General features: G+C 34.6%; 1 protein-coding gene across 3 annotated transcripts in view; it reads right to left on the reverse strand.

The window, feature by feature from the left end:
* The window catches only part of DENND1B (DENN domain containing 1B), a 158,264-nt gene that overhangs the window by 13,213 nt on the left and 121,664 nt on the right, over positions 1-23,387 (reverse strand). For all 3 annotated transcript variants that reach the window (XM_061465561.1, XM_061465562.1, XM_061465563.1), the window contains 6 exons: positions 16,789-16,890; positions 11,203-11,293; positions 7,289-7,329; positions 6,397-6,465; positions 3,914-3,970; positions 2,993-3,103 (listed from right to left, as the gene is read on the reverse strand). In XM_061465561.1, coding sequence (XP_061321545.1) covers positions 2,993-3,103; positions 3,914-3,970; positions 6,397-6,465; positions 7,289-7,329; positions 11,203-11,293; positions 16,789-16,890 — 471 coding nt within the window. The remainder of the gene's footprint in view (positions 1-2,992; positions 3,104-3,913; positions 3,971-6,396; positions 6,466-7,288; positions 7,330-11,202; positions 11,294-16,788; positions 16,891-23,387) is intronic.

Raw genomic sequence — 23,387 nt, forward strand, 5'->3', positions numbered from 1 at the left:
AACTGGCCTTGTTTTCAATAAAAACAGAGAAGTATCCCTTCCCTTGAGCCCTGTTAGGCTGAGGCTGCAGTTGGAACTGTCATCTTCACACAAAAGCAAAGGGGTTGGGTTTTACAAACGCAAAGCCTAATTGGGAGATCTTCATGGCTGTACCCTTGACATTTATTAAGGCCTCATCAACAAAACAGGAAATAACCGTACCAATTAGCAGACCCACAAATAAACTGCTATTTGTTGGAGTAAAAGCAGATTCACTTCCTATTGTAAAGGAAACATCCTCCCAGACCCCAAAATCCTACTATGTATCAATTATTAAAATAATCTTTTACAGCAAAGCAAAATTTCATATCACACCATGTTTTGAAGTAAATGTTTTACAGCATCTCGTTAACTATTAGTATTTATGGATGTTTCTAAGAAGTAGAGAATGAAAAGCTTAACGCCTGCATATAACATGACAAAATACTATACCAAATTCTTTATATTTACAAGTTTCTAAATGTTTCAGTATGGAAGAGAATAGTAATGAAGTGCAGAGGTGGCCCTTGTTTGAAAGCAAGATGACCATTAAAAGCAATCTCTTTTGTTTGTTTTTGTTTACATTTTGGGGTAAATTCAAATACACTGATATTGCAATTTACTATCTCATTATTACCTTAAATATACACCAAAATGCACAAACCGCACATCAGCACTGTCCTTATACTGCTACAGATGCTCATGGGCACCATAATTAGAAATCTAGGTGGAGAGGTTCATTTGTAGGATAAAGAATTACAGAGAAAAGGATTAAACCTGAGAACAGCAGCCACCTGTGAAATTCACTTCTAAATGGCAGATTTAGTACTAGAACACTCTCTCTCATACACATGCACTTGTGAATTCAAATATATATTTTAATTTGGATGTCAAGTTTAGTATCACCACTTATTCATGAAGAACTTACATTTATGTTATCCTATTCACATACTTAACAAGAAAAACAACAAAAAACCCCAAACAAGACTAGGAATAGCAGACTTCCTTTTTAGAAACATTTTGGTTTCTTTGCTTTTGGGAAGGAGAAGGAAGTGGGAATAGGATGAGTGAGAGGTGAAGAAGACTATGTGAGAGCAGATTTCTTGGGAAGTGACCACCATTTGCTCCTTCCTTCTCAGTGGGCTCATGTGACATTTGGGACAAGAGCCGGGGAGAACACACAGGACCTTCAGCAGGGCAAAACTGCAGGGCTATTAGTTACAAGCTTTGTTAGTAAATAAACCCTACATATGTATACACATACATAAACATGCATGTGTATATGTATATATGAAAACAAAACTATGGACTGATATGCACTCCTGCCTTGTTTTCAAAACTAAAAGATGACTGGTAGAAACAGCAACAATGATATTAAAGGATTTAGTCATATACAGCTGTATGAACACAAAAGCATACAGAAGTTAAATTGTTCTGTCCAATCACAGGCCTTCAAAAGAAATGTTTAATTGTACCAAGGTAAATAATATTCCTTCACATCCCTGGACTCCTGTACCTAACTATATGCAGCACTACCATATCAGCAAATTATTGCAGATTTCGTTAATAAAAGCAGACTCTAAAAATTCACTGACTACAAGGATACATTTGTGTTACATATTTGCACAGATACATACAACTGTAAAATCACCTACACTAATCTGTGAATGTTGGCTTAGAATTCATTAAAAGCTTTTTAGTATATCACACAATCAAATTATTTGGGTGGGGGAAGTTGCTATGTATTAAGAAGACAATTACCTATTAGTAACAAATATTTGCAGAACTATTCATGTTATTAACGTTAGAGCTCTGTACTCATGCATTTAGATTTGTGTATCTTCTCTTCTCATACTCAGTGAAGAAAATCTACTGTACACAAATTCTCAAAAGAATTCCAGCACCACAGCTCCCATACATAAAAGTACGTACATAAAAGTATACTGAGGGCACAGAGTTTAAAATCACAAAAACACGTACAAAGTGAAACCTACCTAAATAATCAAAGCAGAAAGTCTAGTCTTTGTATCATAAATAAGCCTACTAAAAATGATGACCTAATACTAATGTGCAATTTTAACATAATTTAGCAATAATCTGCAACAATTCTATGTTAAATTTTCATACTTGTTATGCATAAAACCTGATTAAAAATCAAATTGATTAAGTAGAAAATTCAGATTTTTATCATTGCAATATCTCAAGTATAAAACAAAGTGTTGTTAGATCCGCTGGACTGAATTTCTATACTTAATTCCCATATGAGGAAGACGCATTAAAAATCCACGTATAAACATTAATTATATGTATTAAAAACATGCAATAACAATATAAAATATACACCCACACATTAAAACATGTACATATGCAGGCATTTATTCCCAGAAAAATGTGTTAAAAAAAATATTTTATGAAATAAAACTGTCAACGTGAATCCAAAGACATGAAAACACTTGCCAAAGTTGAGATGCTACACCTGTTACTTCAAATCAAGAATAGAAAGGTTCACAGAACAAAAGGACAAGAGATATGCACCGAAATATCTAGCTGATTTATTAATAAAATAACAAATCATAACTATCTAAGTAAGGATAAAGGCCATGTGACTGCAAAATCAATTTATTATAAATACAAAATGAATGTGCCCCCCTATAAGAAACAAAAAAAGATAGCCTGACATAGATCTATGAATAGACCAGAATCTATTTTCTGTGAGAAGCCTTTATCAAAAACAGCATTTAAGAATTAAATCTCTTACACATCTCCCAGGTTTTCCCCTCTCAACAGGGATAAAATACGAACAGCATTTTTCCTCTATTCAGCAGTACAGCAGTATTTCTATAAGGTCTGTTAATCACCAGCCAAGCACAGACAGTAAAATAACCTTAAACAGATTCACTGATGAATTACTATTAGGTGGCAAAAATCTTCCTCATATGTATGTGGATAAGAACAGGAGTTTCGGGTGCCTTACCTGTGCCAGCCTTCGTTTTTCAGAGTTTGCTCTTTTCTCACAATGCAGTGTGTAGACAGGAGCAGTCCGTACTGCACCAGCACAGCAAGTTCCATACTCTTCCTCACTCTCCTATGCAACAAAACAGATTTAAATTCCTTTATTTATAATCATTATCTGCAAAGTACCCTCCATATTATGCATGCAGAATGCATCCAAAATTATCTTGCCACAATCTATTACTGTCATGAAAATACCATCTGTAGTAAGAAAATCAAATTTAGCTTTTCAAGAAGCTGAATTGTCAACACTGTCATTTAAAAGATGAATTGTTCAAATGTCTAGGAAATATTTTTGAAAGTTTTCTTAAAATAGCATAAGATATATCTAAAAACCAGATTATTCTCCCTACAGAAAAATCTCATGTGGAAACAAAATTTTCAATAGGAAAAGCAGCCGCAAAATGCCAAAAAACGTCTTTTCTGATTTTTTTGCAAGGCTACTTTTACAAAATAAAAAATTATTCCTTCATTTTTAAACGTTGCCATTGTTCACCTATCTTACGGAACCAAAAAGAACAACTACACTTTCTGAAATACATTGCACTGTAAGACGCTCCCCTCTCAAATTCTCAGCTTGAAGCAAAGGCTTCGATTGTGATATCAAAGCAATCAACTTTATGAAAACATACATCCTGTTAATGTATCTTTGAAGACCTCTGTTGTTCCATGATAAAATATGCAAACAATAAAGAGATTATTCAGTGGATGCATAGAATGACAGATAGTTGCCAGAGGGCTCGTTATGAAAAATGTATTGTTGAACAAAGGGCTAAGCATATTTCAAAAGTCATTAAAAACACAAATCTCATGTGATTTGTAAAGTATAAGCTTCAAACTGATACAGGAATCAATGTGAGAAAGTAAAAAGTGTACTACGTACCTTGTGTTTTAACTTACTCTTCACTTCTTTTATTCCTTGCCTTGCCTGATATTTTGCCTAGAAAAATAAATGGACTTAAGTAGCTCTGCAAAATGCTGGCTGTACACGCTTTATGACGCCATACTAATTTTACCTTTTTTTTTTAAACAATACCCTGTGATATAAAGAAGGGCAATAATCTTTATCACTAATTTCATACATGTATTGTCAGTATGTTTTTTATATTTATGCCTTGCCTGTATATTAAGGATTTTTTTCCAGTACATGCCTCCCAATGCTGTGAAAACATACATACACAAAAATTCTCCAGTATTACTAAGGTCAGGCTAAAAATGGTCATGTACTCCTTTATTTGAAATTGTCCTTTAAATTTAAAGGGGCATTTAGCAGTAAGGCATGCTGGAAAACTGTTAAGATTTTTAAGATGACTGTTACAGTGTTCCAGTCTGGCAACTTGCAGGGCAACATCAATCTTAAGAGAAATGATTTCTTATGCAGATGGAGATTTTGCCCAGTGTTGCTGAACAGTGTAGTGCTGTTACTTAGGGGAGAATTCTGTCTGTATTAAAATAGGCAGCCAAAGAGCACTGTTGCATAGAAAACAGCCAAGCATAGAGAAATGAATTATCAATACAGAATATTGTGTACTTACATTTAAAAATATTGAAAAAAATAGGAGAGAGAAGGGGTAGGAAAAAAAAAAGAAAAAGGTGGGTGGGGTGGGGCAAAGCACCAAAGCCCCTAACCCTAACAGAAGAAAAAGGTGTATTTGTTATATGCACACAGGAAAAAAACTACGAAAGTCTTCAAGGCTGTCTTGAAAATATGACTTTAAAAAATACATTTAAGGGCATAAATATCTGGAAGACACCTATTTTTTCTGTGTGTTTCTATACATAGGATTTCAGAAAATCATTTTCTCGAATCTAGAGGTCAGAGAGACTTTTTGATCTCTAAATCATACATCTATAAGCTCAATAACAGCACAATGGGGTGCCATGTAGCAGATGCTAAACTGAGAGACACTTTAAACTTTCTAGATCATGCTCACAGCATTTGGATGAATTTTGGAGGGCTTTGCTCTAACTGAGGAATGGTACCAAGCACATTACTCAAGGCTACCAGTCAGTTATCTAGCAATTAAGAAATGCCTATTTCATTTCTCTAGTAGAAGGCACTATAAAGGGCAATAGCATAAAATCCTAAATGGAGTATAAATTTGAATACCTTATATACACAGATCCTTACAAAAACTACCAATGTTTCCTGGCATACACAGAAGTTCACTCTGAAGAACCTTTATTATTAAGGACATAATTATCAAAATTGAAGGCTGGGAGAAGACCATCCGACCACAGCCTAAGCTAGTGTAATTTGAAAAAGAATAATTTGCAGATAACCTGTTAATGAACCATTTTTTTAATTATAAATGAATCCATGAATATGAAATGTATTTAATTTATTTACCTATTTTTCTCCATGACTGCTGTGTTTTTCAACTGATGTAAAATTAAAACTTCTGTTTGAAAACTTTACTTAAAATACACTTACTCAGATTGATGTACTGATTTATTCAGGACTACTTATTATGCATCCAACTAGTGAAACATTTTGAAAAGCGAAAAGGAAGCCTACAGTCTTTTCCCATATACTAAAAATGAAACCTTAAAATACTTCCCACTTCATTTGACACTACTGCTGTTTTCCCATACTGCATAGTACCATATAATGTCACATGCTTTATTGGTTAGACAGTCTTTGAAAACAAGATCTTTTAAGCTCAAAAGTATAAGCACTAAATCCAGCTAAAAATGTGTATGCTAGTATCATCTTTAAAAGAGAGATGATAGAAGAGACTTGCTGCACATATTATCAATGCTTTACCACATCTTTTCAATAGTGCAGCACTTCGTGCCAAAGTGAAATTGCATCTGTTTAAGCCAGGACTCCATTTGTCTAGCATGAACTATATGTCTTCTGAGCAGAGATCTCTACATCATGTTAATGCTATAGACTATGTAACTATATACGATAACACTGTATTTATATTACATATAAATGTAATATTTACAAAATGTTTTACACTCACATTAATGCCTGTGCTGTGTAAATGAGAATTTCTATTTTCAGAGTCCATATTTCAATCATGTTGTCACTAGGTTAGGAAGAATTTACAGCTGTGTATCAAATATCTAAATGATATTCAAATAAGCTTCTAGCATATAGTATAATTGAAACAAAACCAGCACACTGATGCTTTGAAAATCTCTGTTTTTGCATATAATCTATCTGGGAGACTGAATCAACTCTAAATCCTAGTGCTATATGAGAAAATAAATGAAGCCAAAACTTTTTGCGGGCTGAAGTGTTTTTCTGCAATAGATTTATAAAATGCTAAGGTTTTTAACTATTCAGGAAGAATGAGAGGTTGTAGGAATTTGCAGTATTTTTATTTATTATTTATTTGAAATAGAAGATCTTACAAATTTATATGCTGTTTTCACAGCCGGAGTGGCTTTGGTCATTGCTGTGTTGATCAGTGCACCGCCTTTCTGAAAAACACAAAAGATGTACTTCAGTAATATTTTAACATAAGTCAACCTTAAGACAAGAGCAAGGAAAAATAATGTACTTTGGAGAAATAACCGTCTTTTTAAATCAGTAAGAATAACCACAGCTGTGTTTGCTCCCCAACCTGCTGTCTGCAGCTACACAAGGGTTACAGTACATCATTATCACAGCTGACACATTTATCAATGCATTCTAACAGAATGATGTATTTTCATTCTTCATTCATTGTAACTATTTCAAAATCAATTCAGAAGTTACGGCTATTTTTCATGCTTTCCTACCGTATTTATTATGCAACTTAAAAATACTTTGACCTGACAGAAAGGACTCTCTCATTTAATCACACAAGAATTCTCTTACTCTAAAATAATATATTTTAGTAATCCTGCAGAATAACAAGGTTATACCAAGGGTCTTCTGCTAGCCAAACTGCACAAATCCATTTCAACAAAACTGCTATTTACTAGAAGTGATAAACTTTGCATCAAATTCTGCTGTCACACCTAATTCACAGTAAGGGTATGTAACGTGAAACAGCAGTGTTCCCTGACTATACAGACTGAAAAAACATTTGGGTTTGGGCGTTTGTTTTGTGTATGGGGCTGCTTGCTTCTTACAAAAAAAAAACCCAAATCTTCAAAAAAAGAAAGAAATATTGCAGAAACCATACGCATGACATTTATTATAGAATGCACTTACATTGCCTTGCAAATAAACAAACTTTTACCATTACATATATGTATGTAAAAGTACAAAGATTTAGAGAAAAGGATAGCCAGTATAATTACTTAACCAAGCTTATACCTTCACTGTGTGCATCCACTGTTGATAAGATCTTGAATTTCCTGAAATAGAAGTGTAAAATATAACACAATTAAATGTGCATTCAAAACTTTAAATGTTTCAAGCCTCCTCACAATCTGCATAAAAAATTCCCTTAGAGGATTATTCATTAATTTCATTCTTTCCAGACAGACAAGGAATGTAAAGATAAGAATGTGTACAACAAGAAAAAAAGTAAGTATTTCTTATTTCATGCTTTCAATTTCTTTTCACTGAACAGAGTTTTTAATTCTGATTGAAGTAGAAAGATAAATTAAAACTATAATAACTATAATATTCTGCTAAAAAGTCTTAAAAGAAAAACACGTCTCCAATGAAAGAACAAGATATAATGAACTGAATTCAAGCATAATGATCCCACTGAGCAAACTTTCAAGTACAAAACCTACATGGACTGTAGATGGTACCATCCCAAGGAAAAAGAAGGAGAGAAAAGTCTTAAGGATTATGGCACAACCATACATTCCTGTGCAGGAAAAAGGCCTTTTTAATTATTAATCGTATCTACTTTCTTTCACAAAGGAAAATTTCTAAAAGGCAAGTGAGAGCTACTGGCTTTTGTAGAACTACTGAGGACTACAGTGCTACTAAGCTGGCTATAAAGTGTTCAATTCTACTGAGCACTTGATGAAGAAATGAATACTATTTCCTGTTGAACACCAAAGATTGCATCCCTGATCCCTGAGTAAGTTTTAGAATACATCAGTCACCCGAGGACTCCAGTACTGGGAGCTCTTTCTAACCCCAGACGAGATGAGACAAGAACGCTGAAGTTGCAGAGAGTTTATCTGTTTTGAAAAGATCATACTGATATATCCTTGACGTTACAGACCTTTAACAGGAATTCACAAAACTTCTTAAGCCTTGCAATAATCAATTAACTAAGGCCTGGGTGGAATTACTACAGTGGCTAGTGGGAAGCCAAAACATTCTCCTAGAACATGGCTAGGAACTAACTGGATCATTGCAAAAGGTAATCTCAAGTTTCGCAATGAGGTGAAAAATTGAGCTGTTTATACTCATATCAGGCACTTTCACCCACTCCAGTAAATTCTTTAGAAACAATTTAAAGACAGCCAAACTCTCAGGAATGATGGTGCGAGTGAAAGCAATAGTCGCTTAGAAAGGAGAGAGCCTGATAACGATGATGATGCTCCTATCTCCAGTATGAACAACAAAGCACAACCTAAAGCAAACATAGGCTGCTCAGGGAGGTTGTGAATGCTCCATCCCTGGCAGTGCTCAAGACCAGGCTGGACGAGGCCTTGGGTGATATGATTTAGCGTAAGGTGTCCCTGCCCATGGCAGGGTGGGTGGAACTAGATGATCTTAAGGTCCTTTCCAACCCTAACTATTCTATGATTCTACGGCTCATTTTTTACATCTTTGATCTGGCTCCCTGGAACCACCATAGAAAGTAGTATACAAATAACATGTAACAAGGTGACATTTAACCACTGCTAGTGCATTAATGGAATTTCAATGAATCATAAGTACTTTCTCTAACATGACATTTTATAATTTCAGATTCTTATAAACTATATTCCTACAGCATCTGGCTTGTGATGTCCTTAACAGTGACTTCTTCCACATCTGAGCTTTCTCTGTCACAGCTTATGACTAATGCAACTACTAGAGTCAGTAAATGAGTTCACAGAAAATCAATAAGAAGTTAAATTGCCTTCTGGTTGTGTAGAAAGACTTTAGGGAAGGCAATGAAGAATACAGATACTCATCTACAGCAAAGGCCATAGTAACACTGCATACCCCCATCTACAGTTAACTTCCTAAAACTAGTAAGAAAATGCTGACTACTTGAAATAAATTATTATTAAAAGAGAGGTTCAAAGGATTTCAGTTTTCCTTATACTATCACGATTCGCATTAGACCAACTAGTAAAATCCATGTGATTACAAATTATTTAATGGATACATTCTACAAGAAATACAAGTGCTAAGCCTTGCATCACTATATTCTTGTATTGAAAGTTACATAAAACTCTTGAGAACTAATACTTCTGTTACATGTATAGTTTATGTATATATGTGGAAAATAAAATTCTAAGTGAGAACTGTAACGGAGAAGGCTGACAAATTCCTTTTTGTATTCTTTTTGACTACTTTACTGGGGGGGGGAAGGGGGGAAATCATAAAAACTAATTAAATCTACATCTATTCTCCAATTTCCAGTTTAATTTTCTGTGCTGGAAAAAAAGAAATTAAAAATATTACTTAAACATTTTTCACTTGATTCAGTAATTTTTAAATAACGCGCTCTATAGCTAAGAATATGTTCACCTGTCCTTTTAATAGCTTGTACTAACTTAATAGCTAACTTAATAGCTAACACTAACTTTCTGTGACATTTCTGAAGGCTGGGTTTCACCTGTTTGTTTAAAACCTTGGTCTTCCTGATAAAGTTGGTGGGAGTTAACTCTGAAAAAAGATCATACTTCTACACCATTAGCCTCACAAAATGTCACCTTTAATTGCATACATATTGTTAGCCCTGCACTTCATAATGATAATGAGACAGCAGTTATGTAAATACTGAATATGTGCCCTAAGCCATTTGTCCACAGCCTGGCAATATACAGCTTGTCTGACTTGAAAAGTACACACGCAGTGCCATCTAACCGAGAACTGCTAGCAAAGCTGAGCATTCCCTCCTGAGCAGAGCCAGGTGAGACGTGGTTCACAGGCTGCCAGAACACAGCCAGAAACACGCTTTATCTAACTTCTATTGCAGTTTTATTGCAACCTCCTGACCCCCTAACTGCAGTCAGCAAGCAAACTCTGAATACTGACATCACCTATCTGAATAATGGATGCTCAATGCCTAAAATCTGTTTACAGAGAAGCATGTTATCCTAAAAAGGCAGAAAAGAAGTAAATCTCTTTATAACTAACCCCACGTTAATCAAGAAAAAAAAAGCACAAATTATGTGCTAGATCATAGCACAAGACACAGAGGGCAGGAGAAGGCACTGAAAATCTTGAACAAAAGCATTTAAATACTCTTAGTATAAAAAAGGTGTTTTGCAGAAGGTGAAGATGGCTCTGCATCACTTGATGATTTCTTGGTGGGGAGACTGGTGCTTCTAAACTACTTTCAAGACTGACCATAAAATAGCATTTCTGCTGTCATGCATATATAACAATTGAGCTGTACTAAATGTTTTAACAGGAAACCACCCGACAATCCTTTAATAATGAGGAATGGAATAAGCATGCACTGTTCTATAGGGGTTAACTTTGTAAGCCAGCTAATGTGAAAATTGTTGTAAGAATTGTCAGTGAACATAAGGAAATCACATAAGGACTAATATTTATGTTGAGGTGGTAAAATTCCATTGTCCCTTCTCACATGACATATAAATATGAAAAAAATTCCTCTTTTTTAGAGCAAGTGGAAGAAATAAAATTTGTCTAAAAATGTGGGAAATCACTCCAATTTCTGCACTACAGAAATAATGACGTGAAAAAAGAAGTTTATGGAAAACATAACTAGCAAAGATCTGCAGCATAAATTTCAAAATTTTAAAAAGACGGTTGACAGAATGTACCATATTATTAAAATGTGCAATAAAAAATGTAAGTAATATAGTGATATTTCATCATACACTGAAAATTAAGTATTATTTTACCGGATTAAACCAAAATATCTTCATTTACTATACTGCTATAACTTGATACATATTAGTAAGTGTCCCAACAGTCATTTGTTACAGGCTAAATCCAAGAATGAATGGAAACAATGAAACAGTAACAAAATTGGTGACTTGTGAAATTTACAGGACATCGTAAGGACTTCATCATATTGAACAGCTGCCAAAGAAGAAGCATCAATGAATACACTCAAATTAATCCTATACCTCCACCAAAGCCTCCTGCCGTGATTTCTTCTTCAAAAACATCCGAGAATCCTCTTCCTGCATTTAATTTTGATAGCCGACCATCAATAAACTGGAAGAAAAAAAGCACAGAAGGAAGTCACATTTTGCTGTCTCTTCTGTTATTAGAGACATATGAGCACATGGATTCACACCTATATATAAGTGTACAAAGACTGAAATGATCCAAATATGTCAGAAAAAGTCAAAATAAGGTAATTAATGATGAAACATCTCAGAAGTATGAATACACACTTTTCCAGTATTACCAGGCTTCAAAGAAGTACAATGAGCACATTCATAACGTTTTAAAATTCTCTCAAGAAGCAACCCCTCCCTTTTTGTTTTGAAAAGGCTAACTCAAGCCTGAGAGATAAAGTGAGAAAGTACTTTTTTCCAGTTATACACAGTTCACCTTCTAGCAAGAGTTATCAGTTATGCACTGGTACTAAACAGTATATAGGAACTAACCAAAATGATTTGGCTACACCATGTTTTACCACAGACTATCTAAACAGTGCCAGTGACAATCTTATGCTTGTCAATGGATAGACTAGTGACATGAAACAAATTACTTTCTCAGGCCAGAAAATAATTCTAGCAGCAAGAACAAGGCGAGCACAAAGCTAACCATTTCTCTTTCTTGTCTAAATTCCTTATTTTTTTTTTTTTATTTTACTCCAAGTTGGCTTTTCTCCAGATAGGTTGGTTCATGGTCAGACCACTCTGGAATCACTGGATTATTTCACAGTAAGAAAAAGAGATAAGAGCATCCTCAGCTACTGCTGTGAGGAAAAAAATCCAAACAAACCACGCCACATCCCTCCCATTCCCAGCCTTTGAACTGTAAGACATTATCTCTTTTGGGAAAGTTATTAATTCATTCCATACTATAAACTAACATAAGATTTATGGTCATACTCACCATTTGGTATATCCTATCAACAGAAGGCTGAGACACTGACTAAATTTTAGAGGATGACTCCAACAGAGTATTTAATGTAAGTACTGACAAACCGAACTGTTAGCAAGAAGATACTGGAGACATTATTTGGAAAGCTAAAGCCCTGATAGAATTAAATCTGGCCAGGGATGACCAGGGCAACATGAAAAAGTTTCTGTATGTAAGTTGGTGACAGAAGGAGGTCTAGGGGAAATGTGGGCCCTCTCCAGCTGGAAATGGGAGACCTGGTGATTCAGGACATGGAGAAGGCCAAGGTACTCAACGATTTTTTTTGCCTTGGTCTTCACCAGCAAGAGCTCCAGCCACACTGCCCCAAGTCACAGTCGGCAATGGCAGGGACTGGTAGAATGAAGAACCACATGCTGTAGAAGATCAGGTTCAAGACCATCTAATAAATCTGGAGGTGCACAAGTCCGTGGGACCCAATAAGATGCATCCACAGGTCTTGAAGGAACTGGTGGATAAAGTGGCTAAGCTACTATCCATCATATTGAGAACTTGTGGCAGTTCAGTGAAGTTACCACTGACTGGAAAGGGGAAACATAACACCCACTTTGAAAATGGGAAAAAAGGAAGACGTGGGGAACTATAGCTATCTCAAGAAATGCATTTGCATTGAGATCAGAGAGCCCTTGGTTGGTCAGCACTTTCCATGAAAAACTAGTAATTCTAGTGCTACTCTTGGATTTTTAGATGACAATGGACAGAACTACCATAAACCTTAAATAATTTTTGTTTCTAAGAACAAAATATACACCATAACCATTTCAGAAGATCTTGTTGCACAGGTGATAAAGGGTAGGGGAGGAGAGATGATGTTTCTGAGCTAAACCAAATAACTTATTTAGGCAGAAGTAAAAATTCCAAATCTATTCAGCCATTATTAAAAACAAAAGTTAGTAGAAGCAAATGCATCATCATAAATGTGATTTCTACACAATAACAGCTCAATAGCTTTCAAGAAGAGAGCTCAACTCATAAACTTTATAAATGAAATTAGAAATTACTAATACTGTTCAAAGACTTCATATTCTTCAAGTCCTAATCCTGCATTCATTATATATTTTTCTAGTTAGCACTTTCCACCATTTTAGGAACACATCCCAGTAAATGCTGCAGATTACATTACTTATATAATTACATTATCTAACAAGATATTCTAGCATTAGGGTCATGTTAGTACTAAGAATGAATTAATATTTTCCCTGGACACTCAGAACTATGTGACAAGTAAGATGCAACTATTAATTGCCTACAGCTTGAAATAATGATTAGCTACCTTCAGTGCTACCCTCATGAAAGGGCAGCCTTTCTAAGGCTCTGAAAAAATCTAATAAATAGACAACATACATAATAGTACAAATATCAAATATGTGGAAAAAAAAAAACAGTGAGAAAAGTAGTAACATAAGTATATATTTAGTTAAACATTTAAATGTTTAAGATATGAATTAAGAAATTAAATTAAGAAAACAAACATTTAATCTGAATAACTGCCATACACAGAATATTTAATCAGGAAATAATATTTAAGGAAAATAATTTTAATATTATTAAATATCCTAATAGTTTAAGAATAACTATAACCACTTTTTTTTATAATTCAATCTATTCAGAACAGGAAACAGCTTTAGAGAGCTAAAGCCAGCAAACTGAAGTTCACATGTCCCTGTAGTTGTGAACCCTATCAGGGTGTTTATTATAAATTACTTCTATGAATTCCTGGAAAATGTATGTTTTGGTTTATTCTCTATCAGAGCAATATAACCAGTCCTTTCAATTTCCAAAATGTGAAGTCATAAACCTGATGTAAAAGACATCTCTACAAGTCTGAGAGAAAGGCTTGAGGCTAAAAGATAATATAGGCATGGTCCCTGCTAAAAATATCCTGCTTCGATTTTCAGTGAACTCTATGATGCTGAATAAGGGAATGAAAATACAAGTGTTAATGAAAATAAGATGCAGAAATGGACATTATAATACCCGAGGGATAAATCTCGAGTCACGAACTCCCTAGATTCAGCTCTGTTACATGATACTAAGGAAGCCAGCACATACTGCTGGAGGTAAAAATAAATAAATAAATAATTGCGTCCATCAAGGTAAAGGAAACACAATTAGACTGAAGTGTAACAGTACCATTACTTAAAAAACAAAGGTTCTGATAAGAACTGGTCTGTTATTTGTCCTTTACAATTTGATGAGACATACAGATACTGGGCGGAAAAAGAGTAAATGAGTAAATGGAAAGATATATTATATAGTTACCAAAACTCTAGTCCTCACAGATTCTTTAACAATTACTTTCCTAGATGAAGGAAATGAAATTTACCTATACCCCAGAAAAATCTCTTTCATGTGTCTCAAAATACTACTTTAGATTAAATAAAAGCAGAGTACCTGAATAGTACACCTGAACTTCAGGTTGGATAAGGACTGGCCCAAAAAGACATTAACAGCTTGTAACAAAAAAACCCAAGGTATTTATGGGTAAGCGTTGGGAATGATCCTATTTACAGGTTAGTGAAAGGTTTTGATACAAAAGACTGTCATGTGCTAATACATCTGGGGCTATCATAAACAGAAAGAACATCAAAATTCAACACAGTAAAAACAAGATGATGCTGAAGAGGAAAATAATCGAAGTAACACAAAGAGTTAATTCCAGAATTTATTCCAACAGTGATTTCCTGGTACTTTGGTGAAAAGATACATCTTCCAAAATTAAAACAGTGATTGAATTAGAGGAGCTAACATGTTTTAATACAGAGGATGGGCTGAGGATTAAAAACTTGCTAAGAAAACAGGACAGAAGTATTTTATAAAATAGCACAAATAAAGCTTACTTGTCAGTTATATGAAAAAGTGCATTTAAAGTACCTATTTTCTGCTTGGTCTAGATTTCAGGCAGCTTCTAAGAACTGTTTTCTGTTTAAAAGTTTCCAGAACAAAGTAAAATACAGTTTAGTCCTTTTGAGCACAAACAACTTTGAAAACAGCTCATCTGTCAGTGGGAAAAACTGGAGAAGATGCAGCTGGGCTGAGGATTAACTGAAAAAGTAGGAGTAGCTTTTGCAACAGAAACTAGAGGAATGAAAAAACCTACTATTAGTAGTGCTATTAAACCACACACATCATCAAAATTGTTACTATTTCCTAATCCTCTAAAATATATTATTTTCTGTAGCAGAAGTAAAATTAAAACAAGCTATAAACAAACTGTAAACTGATTCTGCTTAATTGAACACATATTAAAATGTAATGGGTAAGTACAGAGCCACACTGACAAGCTCACTCATTTCAGTGGAGTTAAGACTTTTTCCTAAGCGGAAGGTCTTGCTTTAGTAGCAACAGTGTGAAAATAATTTAGAAACATTGCTTGTAAGCAGCTTTCTATTAAGAAAGTTTCGTGCCAGCCTATCACAGGGAGATATACAAAATACAAACAACATTGTTTACTTCATTATATCTCTCCTTTTCAATCATGTGCTGGATGCTTCAAAAGGTTTCAGATTTATTCTTTATTATTATATTTTTACTTACACCTTTTCATGTATAAAATAAAACACTTCAAAATTAAAGGAGCCCCACTCTATGATCAGTACTTCCTTAACTTTCACACAATTAGAAGAAACATATTTCACAAGACTTACACAAACTATCATCCTTGCATAAATCCTTACGTTAGACACTAGCCTCTGATTAACACCAAGCGTTTTTTGAAAATTAGAAGATTCTATGTATAATGAATTTCCCTTATCTATCAGGGCAGTATATCTTCAAAGGAGTCCACCAGCTTATTTAAACATGAACTCCTGTGCCTCAATCATTCCAGATATCTGATATATATATAATATCTTCTATGAGTAGTCTGATTTCATTCATATTTTCTTTGATTTTCATTCATATTTTCTTTGATTTTACTAAAAATCCAGTAATAAGATCCTTAGCACCCTTTTGATGCAAAGGGGTCATGTAATGATAAGAGAGAAAAAAGTTACAGAATAAAATAAATAAAAATTAATTTCAAGGACTGTAACAAACTATTACTGAGCTGTGCCAGACATTCAACAATTTGTTCTCTATTAGCTCAAAATCTGCAATAACAGATCACCTAGAAATTCTTCAAGCCACCCGTACGGCTTGGGTTTGTAACATTCTCTATGCACATACTGCAAAAAGCCTAGCAACGAAAACTGCAATTACAGTATGAAACCAGTTTTTAAATAAAAGCCCATTGAAGTCCAATTTAAGTATGTTGTTTGGGTTCTCTGGTTATGAGCAAAGACAGCTGAAAATGAAGTTCAACCATCAAGCTGGGAGATCCATGATTTTTCTTGTTTAGATAAGAAGCTGACGGGCTCTGAAGGGATGTTGCACTGGGTCTGCATCCTGGGGTTATCTGTCTGTTGAGTTCCCCCTCCCCCTGCTTTTTAACTATAACTGAAGATTTAAAAATACAACAAAACTGAGAATACTTTCTGTACACAATGTACTTATAATTTATCCCAGAATACCATAAGCTGACAGAAAGGAAAATGTATTTAAATATGTACACCTTTTACAAGTAAATCATTAAACATGGGTCATTTACCCTCTCGTACCTGTTTAAACAGTTGAAGATTAACAGCAGTTTCCAGGAACTGCTTAGTAGTACTGGAACGATGCTTCACAAAACTATTCTCACAGAATGTTATAGGCTCTCCCTAAAAAATTAAAGCAGGAAAAGTTAGATGGTAACTAGAGCACAGAAATATGCCTATTTATTTTAAATTCTCTATTACAAAATCATTTATTAATAACCAATACATGCAATTTTTCCTTTTCAACCTTCATAAACATGCATCTAATTAAACAGATTTAGACAACAACAAAAAGACCAAAATCTCCAAACAACATTGAAATAGTTCTCAAAATACATTTTGCAATTGAGTGTCTGGTTTGTAGGCCTATGAAACATGCACTGGAAGGAAAAATTAAAGAGGTTTACATATGATTCAAGTTACCTTTACAGCACACTTCATTGATAATTTCAGGGATGTGATTCAAACTTTGAGGAAGAGCAGGCCCACTGCTTCAAATAATTGCACATGCATTATTGTTCAGGGTTACTCTGATTCCCTGGCATTTTAAATCAGCAATGCTACTAAACTGTAACTCTAAATTAGACCAAAATATGTGTCTGCACCAAGTTGTTCTTACATTTATTCTACCAAACATGAGAAGATTGATAAATATATTTCTGATTTAACAGGACATTATTGAAAAAAAAGCTACTTTATTTTTATACAAAACAAAAGCTACAAACTTTTTGGAACATTGCTATGGAGGAAGTCTTGACAGATGAGATTAAAATTTAAACAATGAAATGTATTTCCATAACACGAGAAAAGAGCATAGCCTATAGTTACCAAAAACCCTGCACCAAAACACTTTGATAAAAGATAAAGAAGTACCCATTGAAAACTGTTTTTTGAAAAAAATTACTACTGAAAACAGCAGTTATTTAAAAATAAAAGATACTAATAAAATCACTTACAATTAATCTGACTCTATGCTAGTCCCTAATCTCAGTTAAAATTTGCTAACTTTATTTGCACAAACCACTGGACATTTTTGATGAGCATTCTCTCCAATACTGTTATTCTTGTCAATACTTTGTAATAAATACTTGAAGTTTTTTGGCATGACTGGATAGATTATAGGAATATTACAAAGCTTGTGTAGTGATCAAAGTACATGAACTGACTTCATAATTTTCAACTGCTCTTTACAACTTGCACTTTGTTTTTGAATAGTTCAAGTATGATCTAGGGAAATGTTGTAAAAACACCGCAACGCCTTTTCGCAGTATCACAGTATGCTAGAGACTGGAAGGGACCTCAAAAGATCATAGTCCAAATCCCTGCCAGAGCAGGAACACCTAGATAATGTTACACAGGAATGTGTCCAGCTGGGTTTTGAATGTCTCCAGGGAAGGAGACTCCACAACCTCCCCGGGCAGCCTGTTCCAGTGTTCCGTCACCCTCACTGAGAAGAAGTTTCTTCTCAAGTTTAAGTGGAACCTCTTGTGTTCCAGTTTGTACCCATTACCCCTTGTCCTATCATTGTTTGCCACTGAGTAGAGCCTGGCTCCATCCTCGTGACACTCCCCCTTTATATATTTATAGACACTTACAAGGTCACCTCTCAGTCTCCTCTTCTCTAAACTATAGAGACCCAGCTCCCTCAGGCTTTCCTCATAAGGGAGATGCTCCACTCCCTTAATCATCTTAGTTGCCCATTTTTTAATCCTTACATACTATCAAAAGCTTCCCTGTTTAAAGTCTCCCTTAAGAGGTCCAGTACTATTCAGAAAAGTACTTAAGTTCATATTTAACTTGTTTTTAAGTTTTACATCCCTGCTTGCTTACAGAACCTCTTTCAGAAAAGAAACCTCCTGGAAAGAGCCAGAAGCTATACATGCAATTAACGTAGCTCCTCCCCCTTCACAGGGTAGCTGGAATGCTATGATACGCAAAGGCATCTCAGTGCAGTATGTAGCACTTCGCTGATTAAGTCTCTAGGAGAAACAACCAACTTTACCTACTTCTTATCCCAAGATAACTCTTGAAAACTGTACACATGCAGGACATGCTGGATCTGCCAAACAGATCGAAATGTTTGTGGCGCTTTAAACAGCAGTGCCTTCCTGACCCACTTTGCATTAGCTATTCATGAGCTCCTAAAGACTCTTGTTTTAAGAAGATGACCCCACGCTACTTAGCAAAAAGTGCATCAAAACAAATGGAATAGTCTCCAGTGAGACATGGTGGTGCAAGACACAGTGTTCCTGAGGGCAGACTCTCCTCTCAGTTCTGTAGTTCTTCCAAAAATATTTCAAGGTGGCAAATTATAACAACTCCTTTGTTTATTTTTATTTTTATTTACACATATATGTATTGTTGCTACGTAAAGAAATGTCTTCTGGAAATACAGAGGCTTTATGGAGTGCAGAGCTTACTAGATGATCGTTCATGACATACTCTGAAACATGAAAGAAAATAGTTTTCTAAATAGTATATTTTGTAAATAATGAAAACTAAGCTGTGCTTTCACTGTCACTTTGCCAACTGTCTTGGGAAAAATGAAAGAGAAAAAGGAGAGGTTATCTCTCAGCAGAAAACAGGCATGCTTCCTCTCCCTTCCGCATCAGCCTGGGGAAACAGAGCAATCAGATAGTCACCCTTGACATCACTTCTCCCCTGCCTGAGCCATACAACAAAATTCCAGGAAATGGTAGTTCAACACACATTTTTGGTGCATGGTTGTACTATTTTCCCAAATACTTTCCTTTAATCACTGGATGTTTTAGATACTTAGCAAGCACTCATACATTGATGCATCTGTTCCCTTACCAGTATTCAGAGACAGAATAGCCAAAGCTATTCCTTAGCTGAAAATTTATTTAGATCTAAACAGACTTCACAGCCAAAAGTCATCTTTTATTTGAGCCTACTCATACAACCTACTCAAGGTTGCTTTAAAAATTTGAGTAAGTTTAAAGCTCTTACCTACTGAGCACATCAAAATGAGAATATCTGCTGAAACCTGTAGAAATTCCACACTGAAGTTTTCTCAGAGTATCTGTTGTAACTTTACTGTAACTGCACTAAATAATACAATTAATTTCTACCTCTTTTATTTGTACAAGGCTCTGAACAACAAAATTGTTTTCCAAATAAAACTTTAGCAAATCTTCAAGATCACTAATGTAAACATGAAGCCTTTTGAAGTGCTATTTAAAAAATAAATTATTGAATCAATATAAACAAATATAGCTCTAGAAGATTTTGTACATAAGGCTTCTAACATTCTCACTTCTACAAATACAACCAGGTACCTTTAGAAACAGTTTTGGAGGAATGCTCCACTGATATTTAACTAGTAGACCATCAAATGGCTTCTGTCATATTGATCTACAATGTACTTTCAAAACAAGTTCGATCAAAACCCAGTGGGAACTCTGTACTGAAAAGTAGACAGCTAATACTCAGACCAAACAACCTATGCCCAAACAGGATATCTGTTCTTTTAACAACAGTTGCTATAGAATTTTCTTCCCCTTTTGTAGCTTGCCACACACAGCAGGAATTTCTTACTCTAAGCTATATTCATTTTTTAAGCAATCTATTTATACAGACCTCAATGGAACATGAAAACAATGAGTTAAAACAGCGTGATCATTTTAAGAGGAAAAATAAATTAGATTAGAAGGAATGCTTGTGCTTTCTAAATCTAGTGATATTTAACTTGAACAAGAAGTACATTTTAATTATTTCAGAAAACATTCATATTGTTCTAGCATGAGATGACTCATATTTGTACTACTGCTATAATTAATACTGTTTCGTATGGTAGCTCTTGCTTATTACATGAAGAGTGTAAGGTTGGTAGGTATGTCTGAAGCTTCTTCGGTTTTGTATAGTTTACCTTAAAACAAACAACAACAACAACAAAAAAACACCAAAGTATTAAAAAAATTTTTGTTTTGATATTAAAAGTCCTGTGTTTAAAACCAAAGAAGTACAAAGCTCAAATTTCATCTGCTATCATAACTTTCAGAGATAAAGGCCAGGGGATAACTGAGTATGACCTATGATTCTATTCAGGAAGGTGCCATTAAAAATTGCAAACAAATTTCTGCAAAATCTGAAAATTTCTTGCAATCTACCCAAATAAAAGATTCTGATGTGCAGATATTTCTTATAGTCACAATTCCACTCTGCAACAACTCCTATTAATAAAATAACGGCTGCTATGGTCTTTAAGACAAATTAAACAATGTAGTTTTCAACATGTAAAATAAAATTTTTATGGAAGTAACAATAAACAGCTATAATAGATATTACATGGGTGCTTCTGGATTTAAACACGAATGTGTTCTGGCATTCTGTTACTCTTTCTCTCTGTTTCTATACTCTGTTGTAGTTTTTCTGCCTAACTCTTGGCGGAAAGGTAAAGAAGTCAACATCAATTTGTCCTCAAAAGATTCCATTCTGAAATGAAACTATAAGAAATCATTTTATGCATTCTCAAGTAATTCAGGTGCATTCTGAATATTGAAATATGTTTTCTTTCCTAATATAACATTTAATTGTATTATTTTGATTTATTGTATATTGAATGCAATACCTGAATATGTTGGAGAGCCAATGTCAGTACTTGAAATAGTGTCAATATTGGCCCAAAGCACTCCAGTTAGCATTCAATTTAAGTGAGGTCTGACAGGTTGTGCTATCTTAGAGCTGGAAGTTATCTCGGCACCCCTGGCGTGCTGATGAGACCATGAACTCCTACTGCTGAGCATTCCAGAGCAAGCCATTAGCCTTTGCTCTTCATTTTTTAGTTTCTGATGAGTGATGTTACAACCACCATAACTTAAACCAAAGCTATCCAGGGTTCACTTCTTCTAACATCAGGAGCTTTGAGGACTTTTTCCCCCAAAAGAGGCAATACTTTTTGTATGACTTCATCTTTTGTTAGATAATTCTTTAAAGAAAAGACAATTTTTCAAAGGCAGATAATAAATTATTGCTGCTTATATTGCATAATATTTTAATAGATGTGTCATAAAGTACGAGGATTTTTTTATTTGAAATACATTTGAAATGCCTTTGTCCTACCATGATGAATTACCCTTTTTTTTAAAAAACAAAAAACCCCACACCTGCATTTCTTCCTGACGTTTCTCTCTTAGGAGCAAACAGCTTTTCTGCTCTATTCTCCTGATGATGACCAAATTAATCTCTATCATGGGGAATACTTTTATAGTAACCATTTTTCCACTCCTTCCTTGTTCTGTTATCTACCACTCCCTGTCTAGACACAGATTGCGAATATTGTCTATTTAAGAATTCTTTACATCATATAGTGTTTTATTTACTGACTTTACCGTATATGAGTAACTGAAAAAATTTACCAGTGCTCACTTTCATCTGCTAGGTTTGCACAAGTATATATGTAAAGCCCATTTTCCCTAACCATCACAGAGCTATTAAAATGCTTGACTGGCGTGGGTCTTGTCTGATATGAGGAAGGGTGCCTAAAAATTGCCCAAGAAGCATGTGTAAAGTAAAATAGCCAGAAAAAAAAAAAACACAATGCTGCATATATATTGATTGACAAATTGACACAAACTGCACAATGTTAATCTTATATCTAACTCCCACCTATGCATGCAATTCTAAAACACAGAACATCCAATATTATTTCATGATAAATTCCCAAATGTTGGACTACCTAAAAAAAAAAAAACAAAAGCAGCAAAAGGTTCAAGGCTAAATTTTGACAATCCAAAGTATACATAATTTGAATTTGATATATATCATTTGAATTTATACATTTACATTATGTAAGAAGCATTTATCCCACAATAGCAATGCCTCAGTAGGTTTACTCTTGTGGTCAAAACTGTGATCACTGATGCTGCAGATGGCACAATGGCTCCCACTGCAGCTGCTAGCTGGGTGAGTACAGCCATGCACTGGCCTTTCTATGTGCCAGGGCTCCTTATACCAAGAGAGTTTGAATGACCTCATTGCCACTGCCAGACACACCCCACCCCCCCATCAGAGCATCTCACCCAACATCTCAAAATGGATTGCAGCCCTCTACATGAATGAGGCCATATACAAATACATGATAATTCACCATTTCACTAATGATATTTTGTTATGGATTATATTTTGGTCATTCACCATATTACAGTGAAGCAATTTGTTCAAGCATCCTCGCCTAAGTGGATTCCTTCTGGATTAAAAACTAAAGTACAAATTGAGCTCCAGCTAGTCATGGGTATTCAGTATTCAACATCAGACTAAAATAAGAACCACATTAAACCTAGAAATGCGCACTGTGTGGATGTCAGTACTGTTTTGCTCCACAGATCCACTCCTACTATGCAGTATTTGCTAAGGTAAGGTGTAGTATATTACAAAAATACTTTTTGCAGTTATATCAACTTGAGCAATTTCTTTAATTCAGTATCATGATGAAATCAGATAAAAAACAACTATTTCCACTTTTCTTGGAAAAGTTTACCAAGATAATTTTTTTATTATCATTTATTACACAAACATATATGATCACCTTTATCTATTATATGTCAAATTTCCTGTCTGTATTAAAGTAGTCAAATTTTCCATATGGTCTTTTGGAGTCC

Source organism: Pezoporus flaviventris, unplaced genomic scaffold (assembly GCF_033815535.1).
Source record: "Pezoporus flaviventris isolate CSIRO_AGI_PZ_B2104156 unplaced genomic scaffold, CSIRO_AGI_Pfla_v1 ptg000040l, whole genome shotgun sequence".
NCBI classification, from domain to species: Eukaryota; Metazoa; Chordata; class Aves; order Psittaciformes; family Psittacidae; genus Pezoporus; species Pezoporus flaviventris.